We start from the raw sequence: 25,390 nt of genomic DNA, 5'->3' as shown, positions 1-25,390 counted from the left end.
AGTGGGAGAGTGGAAGTTGACTTTTAGTGAAGTATTTCAGGTCTGTCTGCGCGTGCTGTGGTTGCACAGTTCGTGTGCTGTAGTCTCCCATGTGTTTTGTGTATTCGCTCCATGTGTGGGTGTGTGTTAGCATGCACGCAGCTGTCACTGTTAAGTGTTACCTGTGGGTTGATCGTGTGAACGTTTGTCAGAAAGTTGTCGCGAGGCTGAAGCCTGCGCTGGGTTATAAAAGGCAGCGTGTGGCCACACACAAGCATCAAGGTGTAAGACTTTGTGTTATAGGCGTATATAGGCCGTGATGATGAAAGTCTTGCACCTTGTTGCTTGTGTGTGGCCACACACTGCGCTTTTATCATCCATCGTGGCCTATATATGGAGGATAAAAAGGACATGAAATACATAGGATTATGTTTATGAAATTGCTTTTGTGGGATTCAATGACATATATTTTGTTCTAAGTTATTGTAATAGTACATACTGAAAATGCTGGGTTGTTTTAACCCATGGTTGGGTCAAATATGGCTTTTAATGCATCATCTGTTTCCGAACCATTTTATGATTGGCTTGAAGCTGTTAGCTCATTTTTACGTTGTACAGTACGTACTCTTACTGGTAATCTGTATTTTCTGTCCGGACATAGCAGCAAACCAGTAAATTACTGGAAATCCTACAACTTCTCTTACTGGTAAATTACCATGATTGATTTGCCAGTATTTTTAACTCTTTCCCCACCAGCATTTTTCATGATTTTCACAAAAGTATAATGCCTCCCAGAAAATGCTCTTTTTTAAATATATAAATATACAATATATTAAATGAAAGAACCAGACCCTAAGGGTAAGATTTGGGGAACCCTGCCCTAGGGCAATACTTCCGGATTTTATAAGTTGCGGAAGATTCCCACCTGGTGGATAATAGCGGTATTGTGGATTGACGAGATAACTCATCAATGGCGGGGAAAGAGTTAAAAAGCTCCAGTTCACAAATAATCTTTTTATGGTAATTTAGCAGGAAAGACGGTATGTGTGAAAACACCTGATGTATTGTATGTGTTATTTCTATGGGTGTAACCATAGACATTATATAAGTAGACGCCTCATGACGTGCTGGAACGTAATCCAGCATTGGCGCCATATTGGTTAGGTCTCTTCAAAGTCAATCAAGATCAACGGAGAGCGAGCAACTATGCCCGTATTTTGTCCACTATGGACCACTGTTGTCAGTGATATAAGTATTTGAAATGAAATTGATTTCTTAATGTCTAGTGACATATCAGGGCCAATTTTATGATTCATTGATATAAATTTCTTACATACTGTTCCTTTAAACATTGATTTACCCCCACTAAAGGGTGCTCTTCTCTTTACCGGTTTAAAGACTCCATAATATAAATACACATTATGTTTATGCTCCAGCAATGCGCGCATTAAACCGTACATATGCTGCACAGTGATCCACACAGATCCCTGCCGCTTTGCGCATACGCTGCGAAACAGTTAGCAAATGCAGCATGCCCCCACAGAGGTGTTAATTACATTTTTTTCATCTCAATATGCGAACATATTGTATCCTTGCACTCCCCCTAAGATGCACACACACACCAATGCACATACGCAAACAAATTTGTTTGTCTAATTGAACACAATTTCATTTGACAATAGTCATTCCAATTCATTTTCACACACTTGTCCGGCACATTGGCCTTGTTTGCATTAGCGTAGCATGTCGTGTGCCGGGTACAATTGAAGAGCACTTAAAAGTAAATTAATACACAATGCACTGCTAATAAGAAATGTTGGGGTGATGTTATGCACCGTAATCAGCTGGCGTCATTGTTCCTGTATTTGCCTCCTGAGCTGTCAAAGTCAGTGAGTAACATAAGGCAGGGGTCCCCAACCTTTTTTTCACCACGGACCGGTTTCAGCTTTAAAAAAAAATTGCGGACCGGGGGTGAGATTGGGGGGGGGGGGGGGGGTTTGGGGTCGCTGAGTTGCTGTTCAAACGTGCTGAAAATCCTCCTTTTCGAAATGTACATTTTAAACGGAAGTAAAGATAACAACCTAACAAGCTTTATTTAGGCTATAGTATATTTTCTATAGACGTGTAAAACCATATTTTGGCGGATTGTTTTTTACTTTCATTGTTTTTACTAGTTTGCCTGCCCATTTAGTCTTAATAATTAATGGAACCTAAACGAACTTTGCTTGCTGTTCTCGAAGGCAGCTCGAATCTTGGTCGGGCTCGAGACCCAATTCCAAGTAACAGAAGAGAAGAAAAATGCAGTGAAGGAGGAGAGATGCCAGAAGAATTGCGGCTGGGCGCAGAGGCACGGAGACTCACGTTTACCATGATTAATGATGATTGACCAAACCTACGTTAAAAGTGTAGCCGTTAAAATATTATTAGCCTAATAGTTTATTTTGATCATGGTGCTACGATCGATGGATAATTCTGAAGTTGTTTTAAAGAAGAATAAAATAATTACTTTTCAGTCATTTGCGCTGTCACACAGTTGAACGTCTCCGCATATGTACATCATTGCGACATACATTTGGAAATAATTCATAAAGTCATACCTCCGCAATTCTTTGATCGATTGTGTTTTAGAAGTACTGTATCCTCAAAGTATGACAGCAATGTGATCGCTGATGCGCTGGTAGAGAGAGAGAGGCGGAGAAAAAGAGAGAGAGCGCGGCTCTGTACAAAAGTGGAAATGATCGATGTTATTTAAAGGGTTCTTAAAGTACAAAATACCAGATTAAGCTTTTACGTGGCTATTATACAATTTTTTTCGGGACGTTCTTGCGACCCGGTGGCAACTTGTCCACGACCCAGTACTGGGTCGCGACCCGGTGGTTGGGGACCTCTGACATAAGGCAAAGAAGAAACAAAAGCATCTATTAATGTGAAAACAAGACTTTATTTGTGTCAGTTCAAGACATGAAGAGAAACCTGCTGTTGGCGTATTTGTTCTTGAAAGTCTTAAAGGGAACATTACTGTGACAGCTTTATTTGCTTGCCGTTTGGAGGTTTGCACTGAAAATGTAAGAGAAAAGTGATCCTATATTTTTCTAAAGCCACGTAGGAAGCTTTGAGTGGGAAATGAATCAAAATGTTGGTCATTATTTACTAATGATCTTTCCCTCCAGTGAACTGCTTTAGTTGGATCATTGGGTGAATGAGAACTGGATCTGTCCAATTTGTTAACAAATTGATTCATTAGGTTTGTCAAATTGTTTTGTTTAATTTTGGTTATGGAATAAAGAGCTTGTATATTTTAATAGTATCGTTAAGGCTGACACAATTCCTCGATTTTTTCCAGTACAAGATTTTAGTACATTTTACCCGTTAAAATAGTGGAGGTGCGTTGTAGTAGAACAAATGATAAAGAATTTTGAAGCTTAAAGTAGGTAGTGCCTGTCGTCGCCATCTTGGCCGTGCATCACCGTGCATATCGCAGATATCCGAAAATGGGTAAAGAGGTGGGATGTGGGTGAAGCTGAGGTGGCTGGTTGCTGAAACCAAGCCCGCCCCGCTCGACTCTAGTGAGAGCAGTGGCTGTTCAACCATCACTCAAATGGCCACGCCCTTAATTATGCAGAACTTTAAGGATTAATACAATTTACAAAAAATTTAACCCCCTCACAGTTGTCATGAAGGGCAAAATTAGCTATACAGACCAAAAATTGCTCCAAGTTGCCCCTCTCTCTCTCACTTTTTTAAGTGTACTGCCCCAGCGACAGCTTGGCACCATTTTTTTCTGTCAGTGAAGGTGAAGAGGTGGGACTGAAGAACATCATGTTACTATTATCCTTCGACAGGACGCTTAACTACCTCCACACTGCCAGAGGACATTACACATGTCTCTATTACACCCACCTAAACAAACATATACACATATCTACAGGAACCTGCTGGCATCCGATGCTGCGTATAACAATTTCCCGTTGACATGACAATCAGTAGATATCTTGCTTTCTGTCAGCTGCGTGAAAATCCACACCGGCTTTTGACTGTACTGTAATGACTTGTATTCTGCACAGACACAAAGCTTGCATTCATGAAACCCCGGCAAATTCATTTGTAAAACCATTCTTGTATAAGTTGTCACATTCAGTTCAATGCAATGGTTTACTTGCATTGAATGGATTTATGAACGGTATATGCAGGCATTTGTCCAGCTTGTGTTTCGTGAATGAGGCTCAGGGAACGATAAAATAAAGCAGGGTTATCTTTTTGTCAAATAAAAGCTAAAATATTTACTTAAAATACCGTCTGACATTTTTAATAATGATAACCTTTTAGTAGTTTAAATAAAGAATCTTTACTATATTTGAAAGTTATTGAAGCAGCGAATATAATAATATTTGATAGTGTTTTAATAGTTTTAATTTATTTTGAGGATTTGTTTTAATCATTTTATACTTTTTTAATTCAGCACTTTTATCACAATCTCACAAAACCCTGCAAGTATAGGCCAAGGTTCGTGTTTGTGCTTGGGGGGCACCTAATGGCAAACAAAGGTACTGCAATACTTTAATATTTGTGAGCGAGTGAGTGAGGCTTCATGGTTATTAAATGTGGTTTAAGTGAATTAAAACTGTTTTAGCCTTAAGTTACTCAGCCGACCCATTAAAATATTAAGATTAGACAAATAAAATATAAAGTCTCATTCTATTTCATTAGTAGCTCAGACAAACTCATAATTGGCTCTGGGGTGGGGGCAGTGCCCCCCTGCCCCTCCCCAAATATGCCTATGCCCGCAAGGTCTTTCTGGAACCCACAGTTATATAAATTTAACAGTTGAAAATTGCTAAAACAACTAATGGAATAGTTTACTAAATACTTTTTTGTTTTATAATTATTTTTTATTGTTTTATTTTTACATTTTTTTTAAATCAGCTTTTTTACCATCGCACCAAACCCATACAAGCCCCATCTCGAACCCACATTTGCAAAATGCTAACTTCAGGGATTCACTCCTGAAAATAAATTCAGTTTTTCTATCAAAACTTTGCAGTACTAATGAAATCGTTTTCTAAATACTTTTGTTGTTTTATATTGATTTTTTATTGTTTTATTTTTAGGTTTTTTAAATCAGCATTTTTTATCATCGCACCAAACCTAAACAAGCTCCATCTCGAACCCACATTTCAGCACTTTTATTACAATCTCACAAAACCCTGCAAGCATAGGCAAGTTTTGTGTTTGTGCTTGGGGGGCCCCTAACGGCAAACAAAGGTACTGCAATACTTTGATATTAGCGAGTGAGTGTGGCTTCATGGTTTTTAAATGTGGTTTAAGTGAATTAAAACGGTTTTAGCCTTAAAGGCTCTTTAAGCGAATAATGTGCGACATCACTTCCTGTTGATGTTTGAACTGTTTTCAATCAAACGGAGCGTAGCTAACGCCTCCCCCTCCCTCTCCCGTCCGTGCTTTCATGAACGCGCCCAACCCCCACCCCCAAATTCTTCTTGTCGTTTATTGGCTGGAACACTTTGTTATGTTTTGTTGTGCTAGGTTTGGCCACTATGTTAATATTGCCGTTTGTCGAGCCTGAGCTGTCTACAGAGATCGCGTTTTTTTACAGTTTGATCAGCGGACAGGCAGCAAGCAGATAGTGAGGAGAGGTTTGCTGTATGTAACAAAAAATGTTTTATGGTCTAAAACGCGTCAATTCGCTTAGAGTGCCTTTAAGTTACTCAGCCTACCCATTAAAATATTAAGATTAGACAAATTAAATATAAATTATTATTCTATTTCATTATTAGCTCAGAAAAAAATCATAATTTGGCTCTGGGATGGGGCAGTGCCCCCCCTGCCCCCCCCCCAAATATGCCTATGCCTGCAAGGTCTTTCTGGAACCCACAGTTATATAAATTTAACAGTTGAAAATTGCTGAAACAACTAATGGAATAGTTTACTAAATACTTTTTTGTTTTATATTGATTTTTTATTGTTTTATTTTTAGATTTTTTAAATCAGCATTTTTTTTATCATCGCACCAAACCTAAACAAGCTCCATCTCGAACCCACATTTCAGCACTTTTATTACAATCTCACAAAACCCTGCAAGCATAGGCAAGTTTTGTGTTTGTGCTTGGGGGGCACCTAACGGCAAACAAAGGTATTGCAATACTTTAATATTAGCGAGTGAGTGCGGCTTCATGTTTTAAAATGTGGTTTATGTGAATTAAAACTGTTTTAGCCTTAAGTTACTCAGCCTACCCATTAAAATATTAAGATTAGACAAATTAAATATAAATTCTCATTCTATTTCATTATTAGCTCAGACAAAATCTTAATTTGGCTCTGGGATGGGGCAGTGCCCCCCTGCCCCCCCCCCCAAATATGCCTATGCCTGCAAGGTCTTTCTCGAACCCACAGTTATATGAATTTATGAGTTAAAAATTGCTAAACAAATAATGGAATAGTTTTCTAAATACTTTTTTGTTAATGATTTTTTATTGTTTTATTTTTAGATTTTTTTAAATCAGCTTTTTTTACCATCGCACCAAACCCATACAAGCTTCATCTCGATCCCACATTTGCAAAATGCTAACTTCAGGGATTCACTCCTGAAAATAAATTCAGTTTTTCTATCAAAACTTTGCAGTATATACGTGCCTATTTTCCCCGAGATTGCGGTTCTCGTATAGATGCATGTATGCCACCACTATGCCACATTAAAAAGTCAAATGCACTATTTTGTTTAAAATATGCTATTTCAAATGTGCCTTCTGTCCCACATGTAGTGTCACCTTCTGTCTGTCTCTATTTTCTTTTTTTCTAGACACACAAGCGTGTTCCTTCACTATCATTTGCTTTCTCGTCCTCTCTTGCTCTGTCTCGCGCACACACACAGTGTTAATAAGTGCTACCTCTCGCTCTCTTTTCTCATATCAGTAATAGAGAGGCAAGAGACAAGAAAAGATGAGAGAATGATGTGTGGCTTTATGTTCTGGCACTTTCCACTGCAGGCCTGCCATCGTGACCGGACCCAGAGATTACATTTTTGTGTTTACTTGCCCGCCATGCATCATGGGATTTTCAGTGACATTGTGATGTACTGAAGCTCAGAGGTTTAATGAAGCTGGAAAAATGCAGGTGTAAGTGCAGGTTTAGGTCAGTATGGACTGCAATCCATTACATATTCATTTTATTTGTGGGTGTAGGAGCCCTTAGAAGTGTACAGGGGTTTTAAGTCTGCCATCTTTACTCATGGGTCTTTCAGGTATTTCAGTAAAATGTGGCATCCTGATGTGTTGGCAATGCGACCTTATTGGTTGATGAGACCCCAAGAGGTCCTATCAGTCATCATTTTCATGCCAACGTCATTATGAGCTCAAAAAGCAGCCATATTGCATCCGAACACCCACCACACACCAGCTTATTGGTGTAAAGCAGTATATATTGAGATGATTAGTAGGCCAATGGGCAAATTTGGCCAGGGTACACATTTTTTTCATCCTGGGATTTTTAAGAGAGTTAGGACCTCATCCTTGGTTTAACATCTCATGTTAAAGAGTATATGAGTAAGTTTAGTATTATGCTTAATTGCAGTCTGCAGGTCCTACAGACAATATGCATACTTTGCACAGTGTACATACTACAGTGTATACTGCATGTAACAGTAATAGTAATATGGTTGTATGTACCAAACATAGCCTTTTAGTTTAAATATTCACATTTTATGCATTTGACAGGTTTTTATCCAAAGTGACTAGCAGTACATTTACAGCATTGGTTTCTGTCAAATGGTACGCAATAGATTAACCACACATAAATAGCAACGTATTCACTGCGTAAGCCTGTTTTTGTCTTCATTCGTTCTATTTCTTCAATAATGAAAATTAAGCATTAGCTATCAGGCTGCTAATTGGATGAAAAGTGTGTAATCCTTCAAAACACGAATTACTTTCAGCTTGAAGTTTCTTTATGTTATTTTCAATAGAAGCTTCCGCCGTTCCCCTCTTGTGTTAGGTTTAGCGTTCCTAAATTAAGCACAACAGACAATTTAAGCATAATACCAACACCTGAATGGCGTAGCAGGGAGTTTTACGGTTCTTATTCTTTATATAGCACGGTTTCTGCCCATGGGAAGTTTTGAGAGAATGAGTAAATTGCCGAACGCCCCCAGCGCAGGTGTTTCTATAAAAACCAGGCTTTCTCACCTCGGTGTAATGAAACAACAGGAGCCGTGAATAGGCGGACTGTGCCTGCAGTCTTCTTTTAGACAGGCGGCTGAATTTCACTTGAGTGCTTTTAACCAAGGGAGAATAGGCAGACTGGGTTTTCGGGGCAAGGAGGCAGCAAATTTCACCACAGTGTTCCATTCCACATAGTAGTCCATTTATCTTTCTCCAAAATTGCTGGATGTATTGAATTACCTCCCAAAATGAAGGGTAATAGCGTGCTCTGTGCTTTTTTGTTGCTATGTTGCAGAGACAGACTATGAAAAGCCAAGCTGTGTAAAGTTTTGTTCTTTTTTTGTCTTATTACCTGAAAAAAAATGCATTAACAAAACTCCCCGTCCAAAGTATTTGTACACTTTAAAAAATATGCTCATTTTTCAGCACCCTTAGAGTTAAATTTAATTTTCACTGTTTTGGAATCCATTCAGCCGATCCCCGGGTCTGGCGGTCAGTGTTGGGGCTAGTTACTCAAAAAAGTAATATATTACATATTACATATTACTCTCAAAAATAGTAATGTCTGGCTTTACTTTATTACTCCCTGGAGAAAGTAACTAGTTATATTACTAGTTATATTACTAGTTACATTACTAGTTAAAATTTTTTTTCTGGACAAGAATGTTTATTTGGGCAAGCCACGGCCAAGAAAATGCTGGCTTCCTTACCCGCTATGGCGCTACCGGACGCGGGGCACTGCGTTCGGAGAAACATTAAAGAGAGTGCACTTCACCGTCAAGTTATTTTCCTTCCGTTGAACATAATAAAATATGACTGAATCTCCACCCGTCGAAACTAGCTTTCTGTTTCTGGGAACCTTCCTCTGAAAAAGAGCTTGCCGTTGTTGACGCTTCCATTTTCCCGATCTGTCTTTGAGTGTGCCGCTGCCGCTCTGTGCTGCTGGCTGCCGGGTGTCGACCAGTCGGTGATGGTAAATGATACCTTGTGCCAAACTTAGACCAATCACTGTTCCATTCACGCCCTCCTCCCCTTCCCTTTTGTTCTCTGTGTTTTGTGCCTTGTGTGATGAAGGTGCTACTGGCGAATGTAACTCAAGTAACTAGCTCGGGAAAACTGTAATAATATTACTTTTTCCAGACGGGTAATGCCTTACACTACTAGTTACTGAAAAAAGTAATATTATTACAGTAACTAATTACTTTGTAACTAGTTACACCCAACACTGCTGGCGGTACCATTTTTAGCATAGCTTAGCATAATCCATTGAATCTGATTAGTCCATTAGCATCGTGCTAACAAATAGCCAAAGCGTTTAGATATTTTTCCTATTTAAATCTTGACTCTTCTGTAGTTGCATCGTGTAGTAAGACGTAAAATTAAAAGTTGCAATTTTCTAGGCAGATATGGTTAGGAACTATACTCTCATTCTGGCGTAATAATCAAGAACTTTGTTGCTGTAATAGGGCTGCAGCAGGCACAATGATATTACGCAGTGTCTGAAAAAAGTCCCTGCTATTGAAAGCAACCAAGGGGACTATTTTCGGGCAGTGCGTATTATCACTACGCCTGCTGCAGCCATGTTACAACAGCAAAGTCCTTGATTATTACGTCAGAATGAGAGTATAGTTCCTACCCATATCAGCCTAGAAAATTTCAACTTTTAATTTTCCGTCGGTCTTAGTACACGATTTAACTAGAAAAGAGTCAAGTTTTAAATAGGAAAAATATTGAAACTCTTTTGTTATTTTTTAGCGCGATGCTAATGGTCTAATCAGATTCAATAGATTATGCTAAGCTATGCTAAAAGTGATAGCGCCAGACCCGGAGATCAGCTGAATGGATTCCAAAACAGTAAAAATCAAATGTTTAACTCCAGGGAAGCTGGAAAATGAGCATATTTAAAAAAAAAAAAACACACTTAAGAAGGTATACATGTTTATACAGTACCGTATATAAGAAACTAATATTATTTTAAAGAAATAAGCAAATAATTGCATAAAAAGTAACTATCTAAAGTGACTTTACTGGGACAAACTGGGTGTTACCGGGTGTTTGGTCAATCTGATGCAATGACATTTAGAAAATTTTAGAAAAGTTGATTCAATACGTTAGTATTCTGATTCAAGTGTCTGAAAACATTTTGTGTTTTGAATCTGTCTTTATGGCGCATCAAATTTACAGTAAAAACACACCGTCTCTTGACAGAAAATGCAATTGCTGTATTCTGGATAAAAAAACTCATTATTTATACACTTTAAACTTTGTGAAAGTCCAAAGATAACTCCTTTGATTCTTTGTGCTGTAGTTTTATTGTCTGTCTTTCCTATGGGCCTCTCTTTCTTGCTCTTATCCTGGTATTTCGTCCTATCGCTGGCTCGCACACACCTTCTCCATCATTATTTCATTCTGGCTCAATCTCTTCCCCCGTTCTTTCTTATTACAAAGCCCATCACACAGTGCGCTGGCTTTCCCGGTGTGAATGAGATCCTGAAGTCATATTGATTTCCCTGGATGTCTATAATAGAGGATGTAGCACGCTTGACATGGTTTTGTGTTAGCACACTGTAGCCCATACTGTAGCCCATTTTTTAACTGCCTGTGTACTTTGAAGAGAATGAGCGCCTGTGAAATACCAAGACAGTACAAAAGAGAGAGCAAGCCGAGATTGAAAAAGCCAGAGTTGGGAAATTGGTAGGATTTTGGAATGAGTGGTCATTATCGCCATATAAATGTGCCCTTTAAATGCTGTGCCACATTTTGAATGAGTATGTAAAAACCTCTCTTCCCCAAAAGCTGAAGAGTGCAGCATTTTAGCCAGCGTTTGATTTCAAGCAGCCGAGGCCATGTGGAAGTGGAAAGCACCCTGCGGTGAAGCCCACGGGTTGGGATGGTACACCACTGCCTTCATTTCTGGAGAGGTGCACTGTGATTGGCTCCCACTGGGTCTTACAGCTGTTGTCAGAGGGTAGAGATGACCTTTGTAAATGCCTGGATCTTACAGCCAGCACACTTGTCTGCTATGTCAGAGGGTGAGAGACTAAGGGGCCATTTACATGACATGGTTTAACCAAAAGTTGTAAATTTTTATTAGTTACATGACATCGGCATTTTAGGTGCCTGAACTGCAAACATTTGAAAATTGGTTTAAAAGTAATGTAGTATTTTTAAAAACGATACTTTTTGTCTCCATGTAAGCTACAAAAGTGTACATAACGCGTTTAGACATTGTGTGGAATTGCAAACTATTTGCTTAGCATGTATAATACATAATAGGTAATTTAGTCGTTTTAGAGGATCCATGTGAACAAGGATCGTTTTCACTGAAAAAAAATGATTCATTGAATTTAATCAATTTTTTTAAAGGTAAGTGGTTACAATTAATTTATTTAAGCTACATTTAAGCAAAAAAGATTAGTAACGTAAAATAAAATATAAAACTTTTGTTTAAATGTAGCTTAAATAAATCGATTGCAACCACTTACCTTAAAAAAATTTAGTTGTTGTGTGAACTCCCTTAAAAGGACACTCCACTTTTTTGAAAATATGCCCATTTTCCAGCTCCCCTAGAGTTAAACATTTGATTTTTACCGTTTTTTAATCCATTCATCTGATCTCCGGGTTTGACAGTACTACTTTTAGCATAGCTTAGCATAATCCATTGAATCTGATTAGACCATTAGCATTGTGCTAAAAAATAACCAAAGATTGGACCAAATAACCAATCAAGGACTTGTCAGGATTTGGGGAACACAAAACACGAACCCAGATGCGGACGTAACAAAAAGGAATTTATTGTCAAAACAGGGGAAAAACAGGAAAACAAAACCCACGAGGGGGCAAAACAAGACAAGGAAAACACGACACTAAACTTATACTAAACTTGACAAAAACTAACAATAAACTCTACAACAGATTACACAGATCAGGATTATGAACATCAAAAACTCACAGGAATCGACAGGGCATGAGACAAGACGAACGTGCACTGGACAACAAACACAAGGACTCTTAAATAAGGAGAAAGTAAATTACATACAGCTGGAAATAATTACAAGTAAGGGATCGGGGAAAAAGTGACGAGACCCGGGAAATGCGTGGTCGAAATAAACCAATACTACAACCACACATTTCCCACATAGAACATATGTACTGTCAGAACCCTGCCATGCTAAACTAGATCTAAATACCAACAGGATCCGGCAGGATTCTGACAGGACTTGGCTGCTGTAACATGGCGGCAACAGGCGTATATTACGCACTGCCTGAAAATTGTCCCCTTGGTTATGTTCAATAGCAGGGGACTATTTTCAGGTGCTGCGTAATATCCTTGTGCCTGCTGCAGCCATGTTACGGCAGCAAATGATTATGATAGTATAGTTCCTAGCCATATCGGCCTAGAAAATCTCAATTTTAATTTTCCATCAGTCTTAGTACACGATGTAACTACAGAAGAGCCAAGTCTCAAATAGGAAAAACATTGAAATTCTTTGGTTATTTTTTAGCGCAATGCTAATGGTCTAATCAGATTCAATGGATTATGCTAAGCTATGCTAGAAATGGTACCGCCAGACCCGGAGATCAGCTGAATGGATTCCAAAACAGCAAAAATCAAATGTTCAACTCCAGGGGAGCTGGAAAACCCGCACATTTTAAAAAGTGGAGTGTCCCTTTAAGAGTATGAGGAGTAATGCATGCAAGAGGTAAGGTCCTAAAATTAAAGTTTTGCAAAGACCCTTCTTTAAAAGTGTAGTTTTAGCGTACAACCAATGAGATTACCTTCCACTAACCTATTCATACAGTGGTTGATTTCTGCATTCCATTGTGTTTGTAAAGTTAATGCCGCATTAGACACGGAGCCTGATATCAAATTAGTTGCTCTAGTCAGGCATTTTATGAGACATTATTCATTTCAATGTCCTTCCTCTTGTTCGGCTTGAGGAACAAGATGGTGGAATTAAGAGAGAGAGAGAGAGAGAATAAGACTAAAAAAAGAAAAGGAAAACTTAACTGCGGCCGATCCCAAAGCCCCAATTAGATGAACAGAGTTGATAATATCGTAATAGAGACCCACAGATTCACAACGGGCCATTTCAGATCCCCCCATTAAACCTTCCAATGTAGTTAACATTGATTCCGCCTTGGCGCTGCGGAGAGAATGGACTTCATAAAGGAAGACAATGGCTTCTGAATTGGGCTTAGCTTTGACATAATTGCTTCATAATTGCATAGCACTGATTTGCATTCACTTTGTGGCCCTTCCCATCAGCCAATTAGATCTGCTTGTTGATTTATGTGTGTGATGATGGGAGCTGATGGCTTTTGTCATGGTTCATATTGATGAGCACTAAACACCTCAAGGCTTTTTTGATCTTTTTGGGGGTTCCAAAGGAAAACAGGTTAATATAACTGCGGGAATCGGATTAATTAAAAGTCTTGCGTTGAGGAGTTGATTAAGCCATTCTTTGGGAAATATTTAGCTTGATATTCTGGTTGTTTGTTAAGAATTTATTTGCAGCTCGTTGAGATTATGTGGATCTATTGTGGTATACATTTACAGTGTAGTGTGCTGTTGACTGTCAGATGAGAGACTTTTATTTTGACATGATTTCAGTTATTGATTACCTAAATACTTATGAGACGACAAAAATAAGTGTTTATTCTTGGTATTTATTTATTTATTTATTCACTCCATTCCAGCATCTGGCTAAACTCATGGCGACAACTGGTTAATTTGCACGTTGATCAATACACTCTAAAAAATGCTGGGTTATTTTCAAACCAGCGTTGGGAATAACTCATCCGTTTGAGTTGTAATTTAAAGAGACACTCCACTTTTTTTGAAAATATGCTTATTTTCCAGCTCCCCTTTGATTTTTAACATTTTGGAATCCATCCAGGTGATCTCCGGGTCTGGTGGTACTATTTTTAGCATAGCTTAGCATGATCCATTGAAACTGATTAGACCATTAGCATTGCGCTAAAAATAACCAAAGAGTTTCGATATTTTTCCTATTTAACTTGGCTCTTCTGTAATTACATTGTGTACTAAGGCCGACAGAAAATTAAAAGTTGTGTTTTTCTAGGCAGATATGGCTAGGTCTATACTCTCATTCTAGCGTAATAATCAAGGACTTTGCTGCCGTAACATGGCTGCAGCAGGCGCAATGATATTACGCAGCGCCCGAAAATAGTCCCCTTGGTAACTTTCAATATATTTGTTATATATGTTATTTTGTCTGAGTGACGCATTTTTGATCGGTGCATTTTTATACTCTGGAGCAACTTATAATTCGGAAAATACAGTACGCATGAGATTATGCGAGTATCTGGCAAACGCGAGCGTCTCTTTTATCATAAACCCTTTAGACGCGTCTGCAGCAGGCACTTATTTTGACATAACACGTGATGCACATAGGATCACTCAACGCGCAGAACATATATTTTAAATGACGGGCTACATACATGTTGTGACAAATGTTGCATCGAGTGCTCTCGAAAAAAGAAGTCACCGGCCGCCACTGGCGTCAGTACAACTAGATTTTCTTAAATGTATACATTTTTGGATTTAAATTCAGTCAGCAAAGCACTTTCATCATAAACACATGGAAGAAGACGTGAATGAATATGTTTGTCTCACATTGTTGCTAAAATTGGTTGATGCTGGACAGAGGTTTTCGATCTGTGACACTTGCACGGTTATACGGTAATTAAAAAGTGACACATTAATACTAACCATTAGGCATTTTTATTGCGTTTAACCATTAAACCAGTAATAGTTATCTTTAATCATATATAAACATTTTCGGATTTAAATCATAAGCTGAGTTTGTTTCTTTTTAAACCAACGCTTGGTTAATAGAAACGAATTTATGCTGTCAAATGAAAAATAAGTCTGAATGTTTACCTATACTTCAGGAAAGTGTTATTTTCATTTGTGGAAATTGAACAAACACTCACACACAGAATATTAATAAACAAATTAAGGTGGCTAAATTTATCGGTCAGGTTAATGCTTTGCATGTTTTAATAGTGCCACCGTGTTTACACTTTAGAGGGAAAAAGCTTGCTTATGGTTGTCTCAGCATATTAAGCTTGAATTGAAGAAATTATTTTACTGTCGCATTAACTCCACCTTTAAAGTGCAAGGTTTGCTTGTAAAGAAGCGTGCAGTGTAATGCTTTTATCATTTAAATGTGTGTGTGAGAGAGAGAACCGTGCATGCATACGTGTGTGTGCATGTGACGGTTAACAGAGGTCGTATAAATTGCCGTAACCGAACAGTGAAGTGTGACTAGTGATGTCACCAGAGAGTCCTGCTATGTGGTTCATTTTCTGTAATTAATCATTAGAGATGTACAGCCTAACCGCTGTCTAATGCAGTCTATCGCCCCGTGCAGATACTCGCTACTCCCTTAATTACTTTTAATTGCCTTTTACTCATTTATTCCAAGATGCTAATATTCATATTTGAGGGCATTCGACGCCCTCCCCCCATCTTTCTTCTGCCTGCTGGATTTATGCGGGAACTATCATAAAGGCTAATAGTAGATGTTACTGTCAATGATAGAGACCATTAACTTCAGGAGATGGATGTGACTTACCCTCGTGTAACTCGACTGTGAGGGGCCTGGGCTCCATTTGCGGCCCTCTTCAGTTTTAAGCGGATTCTTATGAGATTGTGTGAAAATGAGACGTAGCGTGCCTCCTGAACCGAGATAGCAGCCTCTCTTCGGATACTGCAGGGGTACTGTTCATTCCGGAGACCACGTTTAAGAGAAGAGGCGAGCAGATATGTCAAGGATCGACTAGGATTACAGTTCATCTGCCAAGAACAGCATCCTTATTTTAGATTCAGTGCAATATAAGGCTTGACTGCGCTGGGAGAATGGAAAGTGGGTTTCTTAGAAGTGGAGTTAGGATGGAGTTTTGGTCTTCTGTATTTTTTGTCTGCCCTGAAGCTTCAGTTCACTACTACAACTTAGTGTGCAGTCAACTGCTGATCTGTTTGGCAGCTACAGTAAAAGAAAAATGGCAGCATTATGCGATGGTGTCTGTTTTAGGGTTATTTTATTTATGCTCTTGGTTTTCATGACTGGTTCTTTGTTAACAGTTTTACCAATGTAGTCGATTTGCAGTGAATGAAAGAATGATATAATATTTGTTTTTGTTTAGGGTAAACCATTGTTGACAATATTATGCATTTTGGCACTTTTTATCCATTTTAACTTTTGGCTAAAGCGACTTACAGTGCATTAAAAGGTACACATTTTATCTTTATTTGTGTTTTCTGGGATCAAACCCATAACCTTTTGTGCTGCTAACACAATGCTCTGCCACTGAGCTATAGGATCACATAAGTTTGGGGTCATTTTTGTTTACCCTATAATTGGGTTGAAAACACTATGGACATTGGACAATTTTTAGGTTAATTTAAATCAGCAGAGGTGGTTGGTTATCCATCTTTTACCCAACCACGGGTACATCAACCCAGCATTTTTAGTGTTAAATTCATTTCTGAGTTGTAATATTTTATGAAAATGAAATAATATTATTCATTGTAGTAAATGCAATAAGAAATGTGTTTTTATCTCTTTTTTTTTTGAAAATGATTAAGAAGATTCAGAACCTTAATTGTTTAGTAAGCAGTGCTCCTACATATGTTGCAGATGCACTTTTGGTGACTTAAGTTCAAATCCCAGCTTTAGGTCCTTTGACGATCCCATACCCCTCTCTCCATCCTGTACTTTCCTGTCCGCTCCTGACATACTGTCTATCAAATAAAGGAAAAATGGCCCAAAAAATGATATAAACAGTACTGTGCAAAAGGCCACCATGCCAGAATTAGATTTGTTGTTTTTGCAATGTTATAGTGATCATGTATAATTGTTTCTCAGTCTCTTCAATAAAATACATCCAGAAAATACAAGAAATGTGTATATAGTAATAAAAACTGTATTAAAATGTAAACTAATGTGTCACGTTTTAAGGGTAAACTCCCATTCCACTTGAGCAATAGCAGGAAACTGCAGTATCTCTTAAACCTAAATTAAATTAAATTCTAATTTGTAATTTTAAAGGTGCAGTGTGTCAATTTTAGAAGCATCTAGTGGTGAGGTTGCGAATTGCAACCAACGGCTCAGTCCACTGCTCACCCCTTGCTTTTGAAATGCATAGAGAAGCTACAGGAAGCCCCCACCGAAAAAAACATGTCATCGTAAAAAGTAAAAAGTTTGTCCGTTAAGGGCTTCTGTAGAAACATTGCGTCACAAAATGGCGACTTCCACGTAAGGGGACCCTCTGTGTATGTAGATAAAAACGTCTCATTCTAAGGTAATTAAAACATAACGGTTCATTATCAAAGGTCTTTATACACCCCTGATAATATAGTTTAGTATATAACTTTGCATTTCTGTCAAGAGATCCTTCTAAAACGCACTGCACCTTTAAAGAAATGAAGTCTTTTTACTTAATTCTGCTCAAAAATGCTCAAGATGTGTTAAGTGCCAAGAGAGGTCACACTAAACACCAACGATGCCTAAAGAAGACATTTAGTCCTGAAAATTATTATTATTATTATTATTTTGTACATATTTCCTGTATTTTCAGTTCGTATCTTAATAAAATAGATTGAAAAATAAATATGGATGGACATTAAAACTTCTAAAACAACAAGTCTGGTGGTGGTGGCCTAAGACTTTTGCACAGTACTGTATATATATATATGATGACACCAAAACAAACCACACATTTTAGTCTGTTTCCATTGTAACGCAAGGCGTTTGACTTTTTTTCTGCAGGGACTACAGTGATGACTATGACGGCTTACGATGCAGATGATCCCAACACAGACAACGCTGTGCTGCGCTACATCATCTTGAGACAGTTACCCAATAAACCCTCACCCAATATGTTTTACATTGACCCAGAAAGGGGCGACATCGTCACAGTGATCTCACCCAACCTGCTCGATAGAGAGGTACGTGCTTTAATAAAATGCTTTTTTCTGTTTGTTGGATGGTTTGTTTAAGCTACACTGATGAAGCAGAACATATTTCGTGAAACATCTGTTTGCTAAGCTACTATGGATATCATGTACCTACCTTATTTAAACAATAAGGTACTGTTGTTTTTAAGCATTATACACACTGTAAAAAAAAAATTCCATAGAAATTGCAGATGGGTTGACGGTAATTTACCGTAGATTAAAATTTATGTTTTTTACCGGCAACATTTTGTTAAAAGTTAAATGAACATTAAACATTTACAAGTCTTTGTCTTTACGTAGTAAAACTAAAAAAACAGCATCAAGCAAAACATTCTGGGAAACAAAATCTGAAGCAAAAAACAGAAAAAGGTTGACGATGATTTCTGGTTCCCAGGGTGCTTTGCATGAGGCTGTTATTGTATAGTTTTATTCTGTAAAGATAAAGACTTGTTAATATTTAAAATGTATTGAACTTTGAGCAAACTCTTGCCAGTAAATAACATAAATGTTAATCTACGGTAAATTACAGGCAACCCAGCTGCGATACCATTGTAATTTCTACGGATTTTTTTTACAGTGGTCCCTCAAGATTATGCGATCGCATGATTCAATGCATCAGCCAAAGTCTGCATATTTATGCAGGGGGCCGCATTTTTTAATACACCGCACTTTCGCCGCTTAAATTGCAGATTTCTGCTTGCAAAATATGCGGGGCTTGCATGATTTCATAATCCCCGCATTTTCGTAGCAAAAAGTCTTAGCAGAAAGTTGAAAAATGTTGAAAAATGCATTTACTTCACACATGCTGAGACAGTTCACGCAGTTTTTACAAGTTCTCGCATTTTTGGCAAGTTCCCGCAACTTCATTGCATAAAATTGCATAAATATCCTGGATATTCCATCGCATTTTTAAGAAAACATGCCGCAAGATCAAGGATTTTTGCTCACAACAATCACAAAAAAACGCTGCAATCCGTAACTTTTCCTCTTTGCATAAAAAATTGAGTAAAATTACATAAAGTTATTTAATGTATGTATTTAAGTCAAATTAATTTCACTTAGCACTGTGAACTGGGTTTAGGTTTGAAGAACATTTTGAACACAGATTTTTTTTCAATAACTGGATTTATTTTTAACCCAAAACTTTATGGGTTGCAGCTTTAAAGGACTTCAATATGATAAGGATTTTGCTGTAAATTTGTAAAATAAACCAGATATTTTATGTTGCATCCAAGCAAACCTGACCATTTAAAATGCCATCAAATCTGAGCTTGCTGTTTTTAAAAATTTTGTTAAATGAACCTGTAACAGAAGGGCACAGAGGATGACAGACTCGTTCTTTTCGAACCAAGCTGTACAAACAAACAGGAGTTCAAAAACTAACCCGGGTAAATCTGAAGGGACAGACAAAAAGCGCTGTGTGTTTAACTATTTAACTATCCTCAAGACACTTTTAGAGCGAGCAGATTAGAGTTGATTCCTCCGCGTATTAAAGCAGGGTTTTAATGTTGATAGGAGGCAGGATGAATGCAGTAAAGGTTGGACGGTGTCTTGAGGACAGGCGATGCTAGCGATGCATGCTAATGAACTATTGGAGGCGGAGCGTTCGCAGCTCCTAACCAGAGCGAGACAACAGCATGATTGCTTTTTCTGCAGGGTGACAAATACAGGAACATCAATTCGGCCCGGTACTGGAAGAGGAATATTAGCTGTTGTCAGACACTTAGAGCATGGTTTAATTGAGGTTAGACACACTTATCCACCAGCATCGGCTGTGTCCGACAAGGCCAGCAGAAAAGCTTTCAGCTGGAACCGAACGAAGGCGCCATTAAATGAATGTTTGGGTGTGGTTTAGAGCTAGTTGATTTGTCATTATAATCGAAATGTCATGTACAGAAGATGTCTAAATGTAGGTGTTTGTGTACTGTAGTGAGACACATGGTGTTGACAATACCTGCTAAGTTTGTAGAAATAGCTAAGGTCCCTGTCATTGTAATATCTTACTGTACACAAGCTTCGTCTGCGTGCATCCCATGAGCCTTTGCTTGGTTGCAGTTGGAGTCTCGTACGCATGACAGATGTTTTACACAAGGAGCTCCAGGGGATTTCAGGTGTGTAAAGGAGACAGGTGTGCGATGCGTCTGTTACTACACTTTACGTATTCGAGATTTCACGGTAGGGTTGTAAAAAAAAGGATCACCTCTTTCTGGTAAGAGATTCGTCTGCCAGCAGTTTTTTTTAACAAGCTGTTAAAAGTCCCTGAACTTTAAAGCAAGTGAAAATACACTTTTTTGCCAAATGTGTATTTTTTAAAATGACTCCCCACCTGCCAGGGTGCTTTAGAATTTAGGCAAATTCAGGGAATCTGAATGAAATTAAGTCAAGTCCCTGAACTCTTTCAAGTGCTAAATCTAAGCAAGATGTTCACATTTATTTCTTCAGCGACATTTTGTTCTCCTCCGTTTTGTCCCTGACACCATGGATCGATGGTGGAAGGTAATTTCTTGCAGGTAATAGGTAGAGATGAGAGCCAGTTTCAGACTCTTTGTGACTGCATTTATCAAACAGCAGAAAGAGGGAAAGTAATGATACTTCACATAAATATGGTACTTTACATGTTACTGTCTCTATTTTAAAGCTTTTCTGCAAATATGTGGCACATATTCCTTTTAAATATGTTTATTTAAATAAATCTATTAGATATATGTATGTATTCAATCCACTTGATTTTGGCTTGCTCTATCTACTGTAAGAGGTCTTGATCTTAATTTTGTCTGTTTCCAGTAATTAAAATACATGATGTAATGTCATAAATTTGATATGGATATCTAAATTACATTGGACAAACCATACACTGAAAAAAATCCGTAAAAAATTGTAGCTGGGGTGCCGGAAAAATACTGTATTAACAGGCACAATAAATTACAGAAATTTTCCATAATACAAAAATATTTTTTTCCTGTAATTTTACATTAGCACTGTAAAAAAATCTGTAAAAACAGTCAAATTCCGGCAATTCAATGGTGTTGGAAAAGGAAAAATACCATAAAATAACGGCACAATAAATTACAGAAATTTTTCATAATACAAAAATACAGTTTTTTCTGTAATTTGACATTAACACTGTAAAAAATCTGTAAAAACAGTAAAAATCCAGCAGCTGGTGTGCCGGAAGAATACTGTAAAATAACAGGGACAATGTATTACAGAAATTCTCTGTAATACCAAAAATACCGTTTTTTGCTGTAATTTTAGATTAACACTGTAAAATTTTTTAAAAACAGTAACATTTCAGGCAGCTGGGGTCCTGGAAAAATACTGTAAAATAATGGGCACAATAAATTACAGAAATTTTCCATAATACAAAAATAATTTTTTTCTGTAATTTTACATTAACACTGTAAAAAAATCTATAAAAAAACTGTAAAATTTTAGCATCTGGGGTGCCAGGAAAATGCTGTTAAATAACGGGCACAATAAATTACAGAAATTTTCCGTAATGCAAAAAAAAAAATATTTTTTTCTGTAATTTTGCATTAACAGTGTAAAGAAATTGTAGAAACAGTAAAATTTCCGGCAGCTGGGGTACCGGAAAAATGCAGTTAAATAATGGGGCACAATAAATTACAGACATTTTCCTTTATACAAAAATACAGTTTTATTCTGTTTGAGTGTTTTAGCATACATGCTAATTTTCAACACCTGTTATTTAAAATAATAGTAATAATAATAAACAGACTGAGAAAATAAAATTAAATAAATAAACAAATGTAAAAGAAATTAAGAGAAACATTTTTAAAGAAACAATGTATATAAAGTTATTTTATTTCAAAAGATACAAAGCAAAGGCAACATGATTAAAAATGATTAAATTAATTGATTCTTACTTTATTGTTGTTGTTTTTTTAATAACCAAAAATGTAAAATTAAGTTGTGCTTGTCATTATATCAGCAATATTTTATTTTTTATTTAAAATTGTATTATTAAAAAGATACTGGAATTCAAAGTTTGGACCTTTTCTATACTTAAATTTTATGAGTTGAAAAGTTTTGGATTTGACAAATATTGTTGTGTTGACTACACAAATCATGTTTAACCATTTATGTTTAACCTGTCCACCCAAACACAGGCATTGCGTTTTCATGTGGATGGAGATTTATTTTAAACAAAGGAGGGGAAAATGGAGTAAAAATACCTGTGTACGTGTGGATAAGGCCTAACAATGTTAGAAAGAAATTAGACATTTCCCAAGATGCCATTTTATTTCTAAATAAAACCAGTTTCTCCCATCAGATTTTACAAACATGTAGTTCTGGGCTTCTTTATTTAGGTGAATGTGTCACAAATGTCTGGAAGTCCCAAAAAAAATACTTGGAAATGCTACAACAATGTCAGTTACGCTGGTTTTGATCATTATTTTTAGACAACTCATGAAAATGTCATGAAAAAGGTTTTCTCAGCATGCAAACATCTCTCTTGACAGGTCAAGTGCGCCTGTTCTTCTCTCAGATCAGCATGCGTGACTAATAACGTTTGCAGCCCAGCATTCAAAGCTTCTGGTACAGTACCTGATGTACCAAAGCCGACATGATTAACCAGGCAGAACTCTGTTGTCAGAAATAGGAACAGCACAAACTTTGGTTAAATTAAACCCCCAAACTGTCGACTTTTGGAATATTCATTTGTCATGTCATCTGATTTAAAGGCTCAGAGTTGATTCTTCACACATGCCTTAGTTTATTAATATCCCAAAGTCATGAATTTGAGTCCTAGGGAACACACATACTGATAAATGTATAGCTGAAATGCACTGTAAGGCCCTGTTTATACCTGGCATTGAGATGCGTTTTGGTCGATCGGATCACAAGTGGACGAGAGAGACACATTCCCGTTCACACCTGGGGTTTTAATCCATCTCTTTTCTCCACTTCTGTTCTGATTACTTAGAGGGGATGGTCTATGGGCGAGTCGTTTAATCAAGACCCCCCCCCGAACACTGTATGTTCACGCTAGAAGTCAGGAGTGATGGAGAAACATTATGCTCTGTACATCACACATTAGGGCAGTAGAAGGATAGTAGGCGGTTTTTTGTGGCTTTTATGAGTATAACTGTGATGTAATTATATGTATTGTGTATTTACTCTTGAGATTAAGACCCCATTTTACCACAGGCTGTGCTGATTCTGAGACACAGTGCTGAAAAAGTAATGATGCCACTAATGGTCATTAGCATTGCATTTAGTTTTTTTATTTAATATGCTGCCAAATCTGCTAAATATATCCAGGCCTGATGCCGCTTTAAAGGAGCTGTCAAAGCAAATAGCAAAACTGATGCATGATATTATTAAAAGAATACTCCACTTTCATAAAAAAATGGATAATTTGCTCCCCCCATGTCATCCAGGATGTTTGTGCTTTACTTTGTTTAGTCGAGAAGAAATTAAGTTTTTAAAGGAAAATATTCCAGGATTTTTTTCCATGTAGTAGACTTTGGTGGACCTCAACAGTTTCAATGCAGTTTCAAATTTCAGCTTCAAAGGGCTCTAAATGATCCCAATCGAGTCATAAGGGTCTTATCTAGCGAAACGACCGTAATTTTCACCCCAAAAGAGTACTTTTTAACTTCTAGTCTTGCACTAGCCTTGTGATGCGCATGACGTACGCGAAACTATCGCCCCAGTGTTTACAAGTGTGGAGAAAGAGGACCGTTTTGTCGTTGTTGTATGTGGAATGATACTAATTAATGGGTCTCATTCACTAATAAATGTGTATGTTTTTCGTATTTATACGCACACTTGAACTTCTCCTGAAAACGTTTCGCCTAATTCACAACATGTGCGTATACACGAGTTTGTTCTTTTACTTGTTCTTACGTTAGTGAATTTGGAGTGTTCTACATGAGCGGCCTTGTGCACAAGGTTGGTAATTTGCCTAAAACGCCCAAACCAGCTCCATATAAGGGTTTTTCGCAGTGCAGTGCTGGTCCACTGAAAATTTTACAGCAGTTTGTCATAAAAGCAAAAAAGCTCGAACAGAGATCCATGATTATATTTATTATCAGTAAAGATTTGCTTTTGCTGTGCATTTTTTATTTGGGAGGTTTAGCTGTCGCTGGAGGAAGCCAGTGCTGTCCACCGACCAGAGTAACATTAAATAAGTATTGGATGTGTTAAGAAATATGACATTTAATTAATGTGACAGAGATGCGCATCTGTATCTAAAATAAAACAGACAGGAGATCTAGTGATTGACGTTTGGACTTCTCATTAAATTTACATGAAGTTTACATTAGGCATTCAACAGACGCTTTCATAGAGATTTAAAAAGTGAGGAAGGAAAGTGTGAAGATTTGTCATTAAGTGCATCTTCTTATGTGTAGAAAAAAAAGTACCGTATTTTCCGGACTATAAGCCGCACCGGAGTATAAGCCGCATCATTCAAAAATGCGTCATTACGACGAAAATAACATATATAAGTCATGTATAGTCACAGTGGACTATACGTCGCGTTTATTTCGAAAATTATTTCAGAAAATCCAAGCCGAAGACCAGACATTTAATCTGGAAAGGCAAGTTATTTAACTAAACAATAGCAGACAGAACAGCAGGCTGAATAGATGTCTGTACGTTAAAGTAATATTATCAGTTATTTAAACGATAAACCATAGCATACAGAACTTACCTGGAAGGTTGAATAGTCTAAATTAACCGAATACGCCAACTAGCGTGAAGTTCGCAGACTCGTCATTCTGCATCACTGAATTACATAAATACAGGAGCAGCATATGGCGGACTCTTGCGGCTGTAGACGGTAATGATGTCTCTTGCCTAATAAATGTCAAAATTAATTCATACTGAATTACAAGGCGCACCTGACTATAAGACTATTTTATAAAAAAACATGGCTTATAGTCCGAAAAATAAGGTAGGGTATAATAATGTTTAATATAATGTATATAATAATAATATAGATCATGTGTAATAATATATAATACAGAAAATATTATAATATCATATATAATCATGTATTATAATAATAGCCTAGTATTTGATTATAGCATACGTGATTATTGCGTACGAGTGGTTTTTGTTGAATGACGATTTGTGCGTACGCATGCTTAGTTCAATGAGACCCAATGTCTTTGTGTCAGTTTATTGTTTAAATGGGTCCGCAAATGTGCATTTCACATATGTAATGCGCAACCTTTCGTCATGATGACATAATACGTAAGGTTGTGCGTCGTCACGCAGC

At 37.4% G+C, this 25,390-nt stretch overlaps 1 protein-coding gene across 1 annotated transcript in view; it reads left to right on the top strand.

Moving 5' to 3' along the window:
• cdh13 (cadherin 13, H-cadherin (heart)) overlaps nucleotides 1-25,390 on the top strand; it is a 469,469-nt gene that overhangs the window by 299,017 nt on the left and 145,062 nt on the right. The window contains exon 7 of the mRNA XM_055174957.2: nucleotides 17,951-18,129. Coding sequence (XP_055030932.1) covers nucleotides 17,951-18,129 — 179 coding nt within the window. The remainder of the gene's footprint in view (nucleotides 1-17,950; nucleotides 18,130-25,390) is intronic.

This window comes from Misgurnus anguillicaudatus, chromosome 15 (assembly GCF_027580225.2).
Source record: "Misgurnus anguillicaudatus chromosome 15, ASM2758022v2, whole genome shotgun sequence".
Taxonomy (NCBI): Eukaryota; Metazoa; Chordata; class Actinopteri; order Cypriniformes; family Cobitidae; genus Misgurnus; species Misgurnus anguillicaudatus.
Note: the sequence above shows the minus strand (reverse complement) of the source record. Positions and strands in the feature narration are given on the sequence as shown.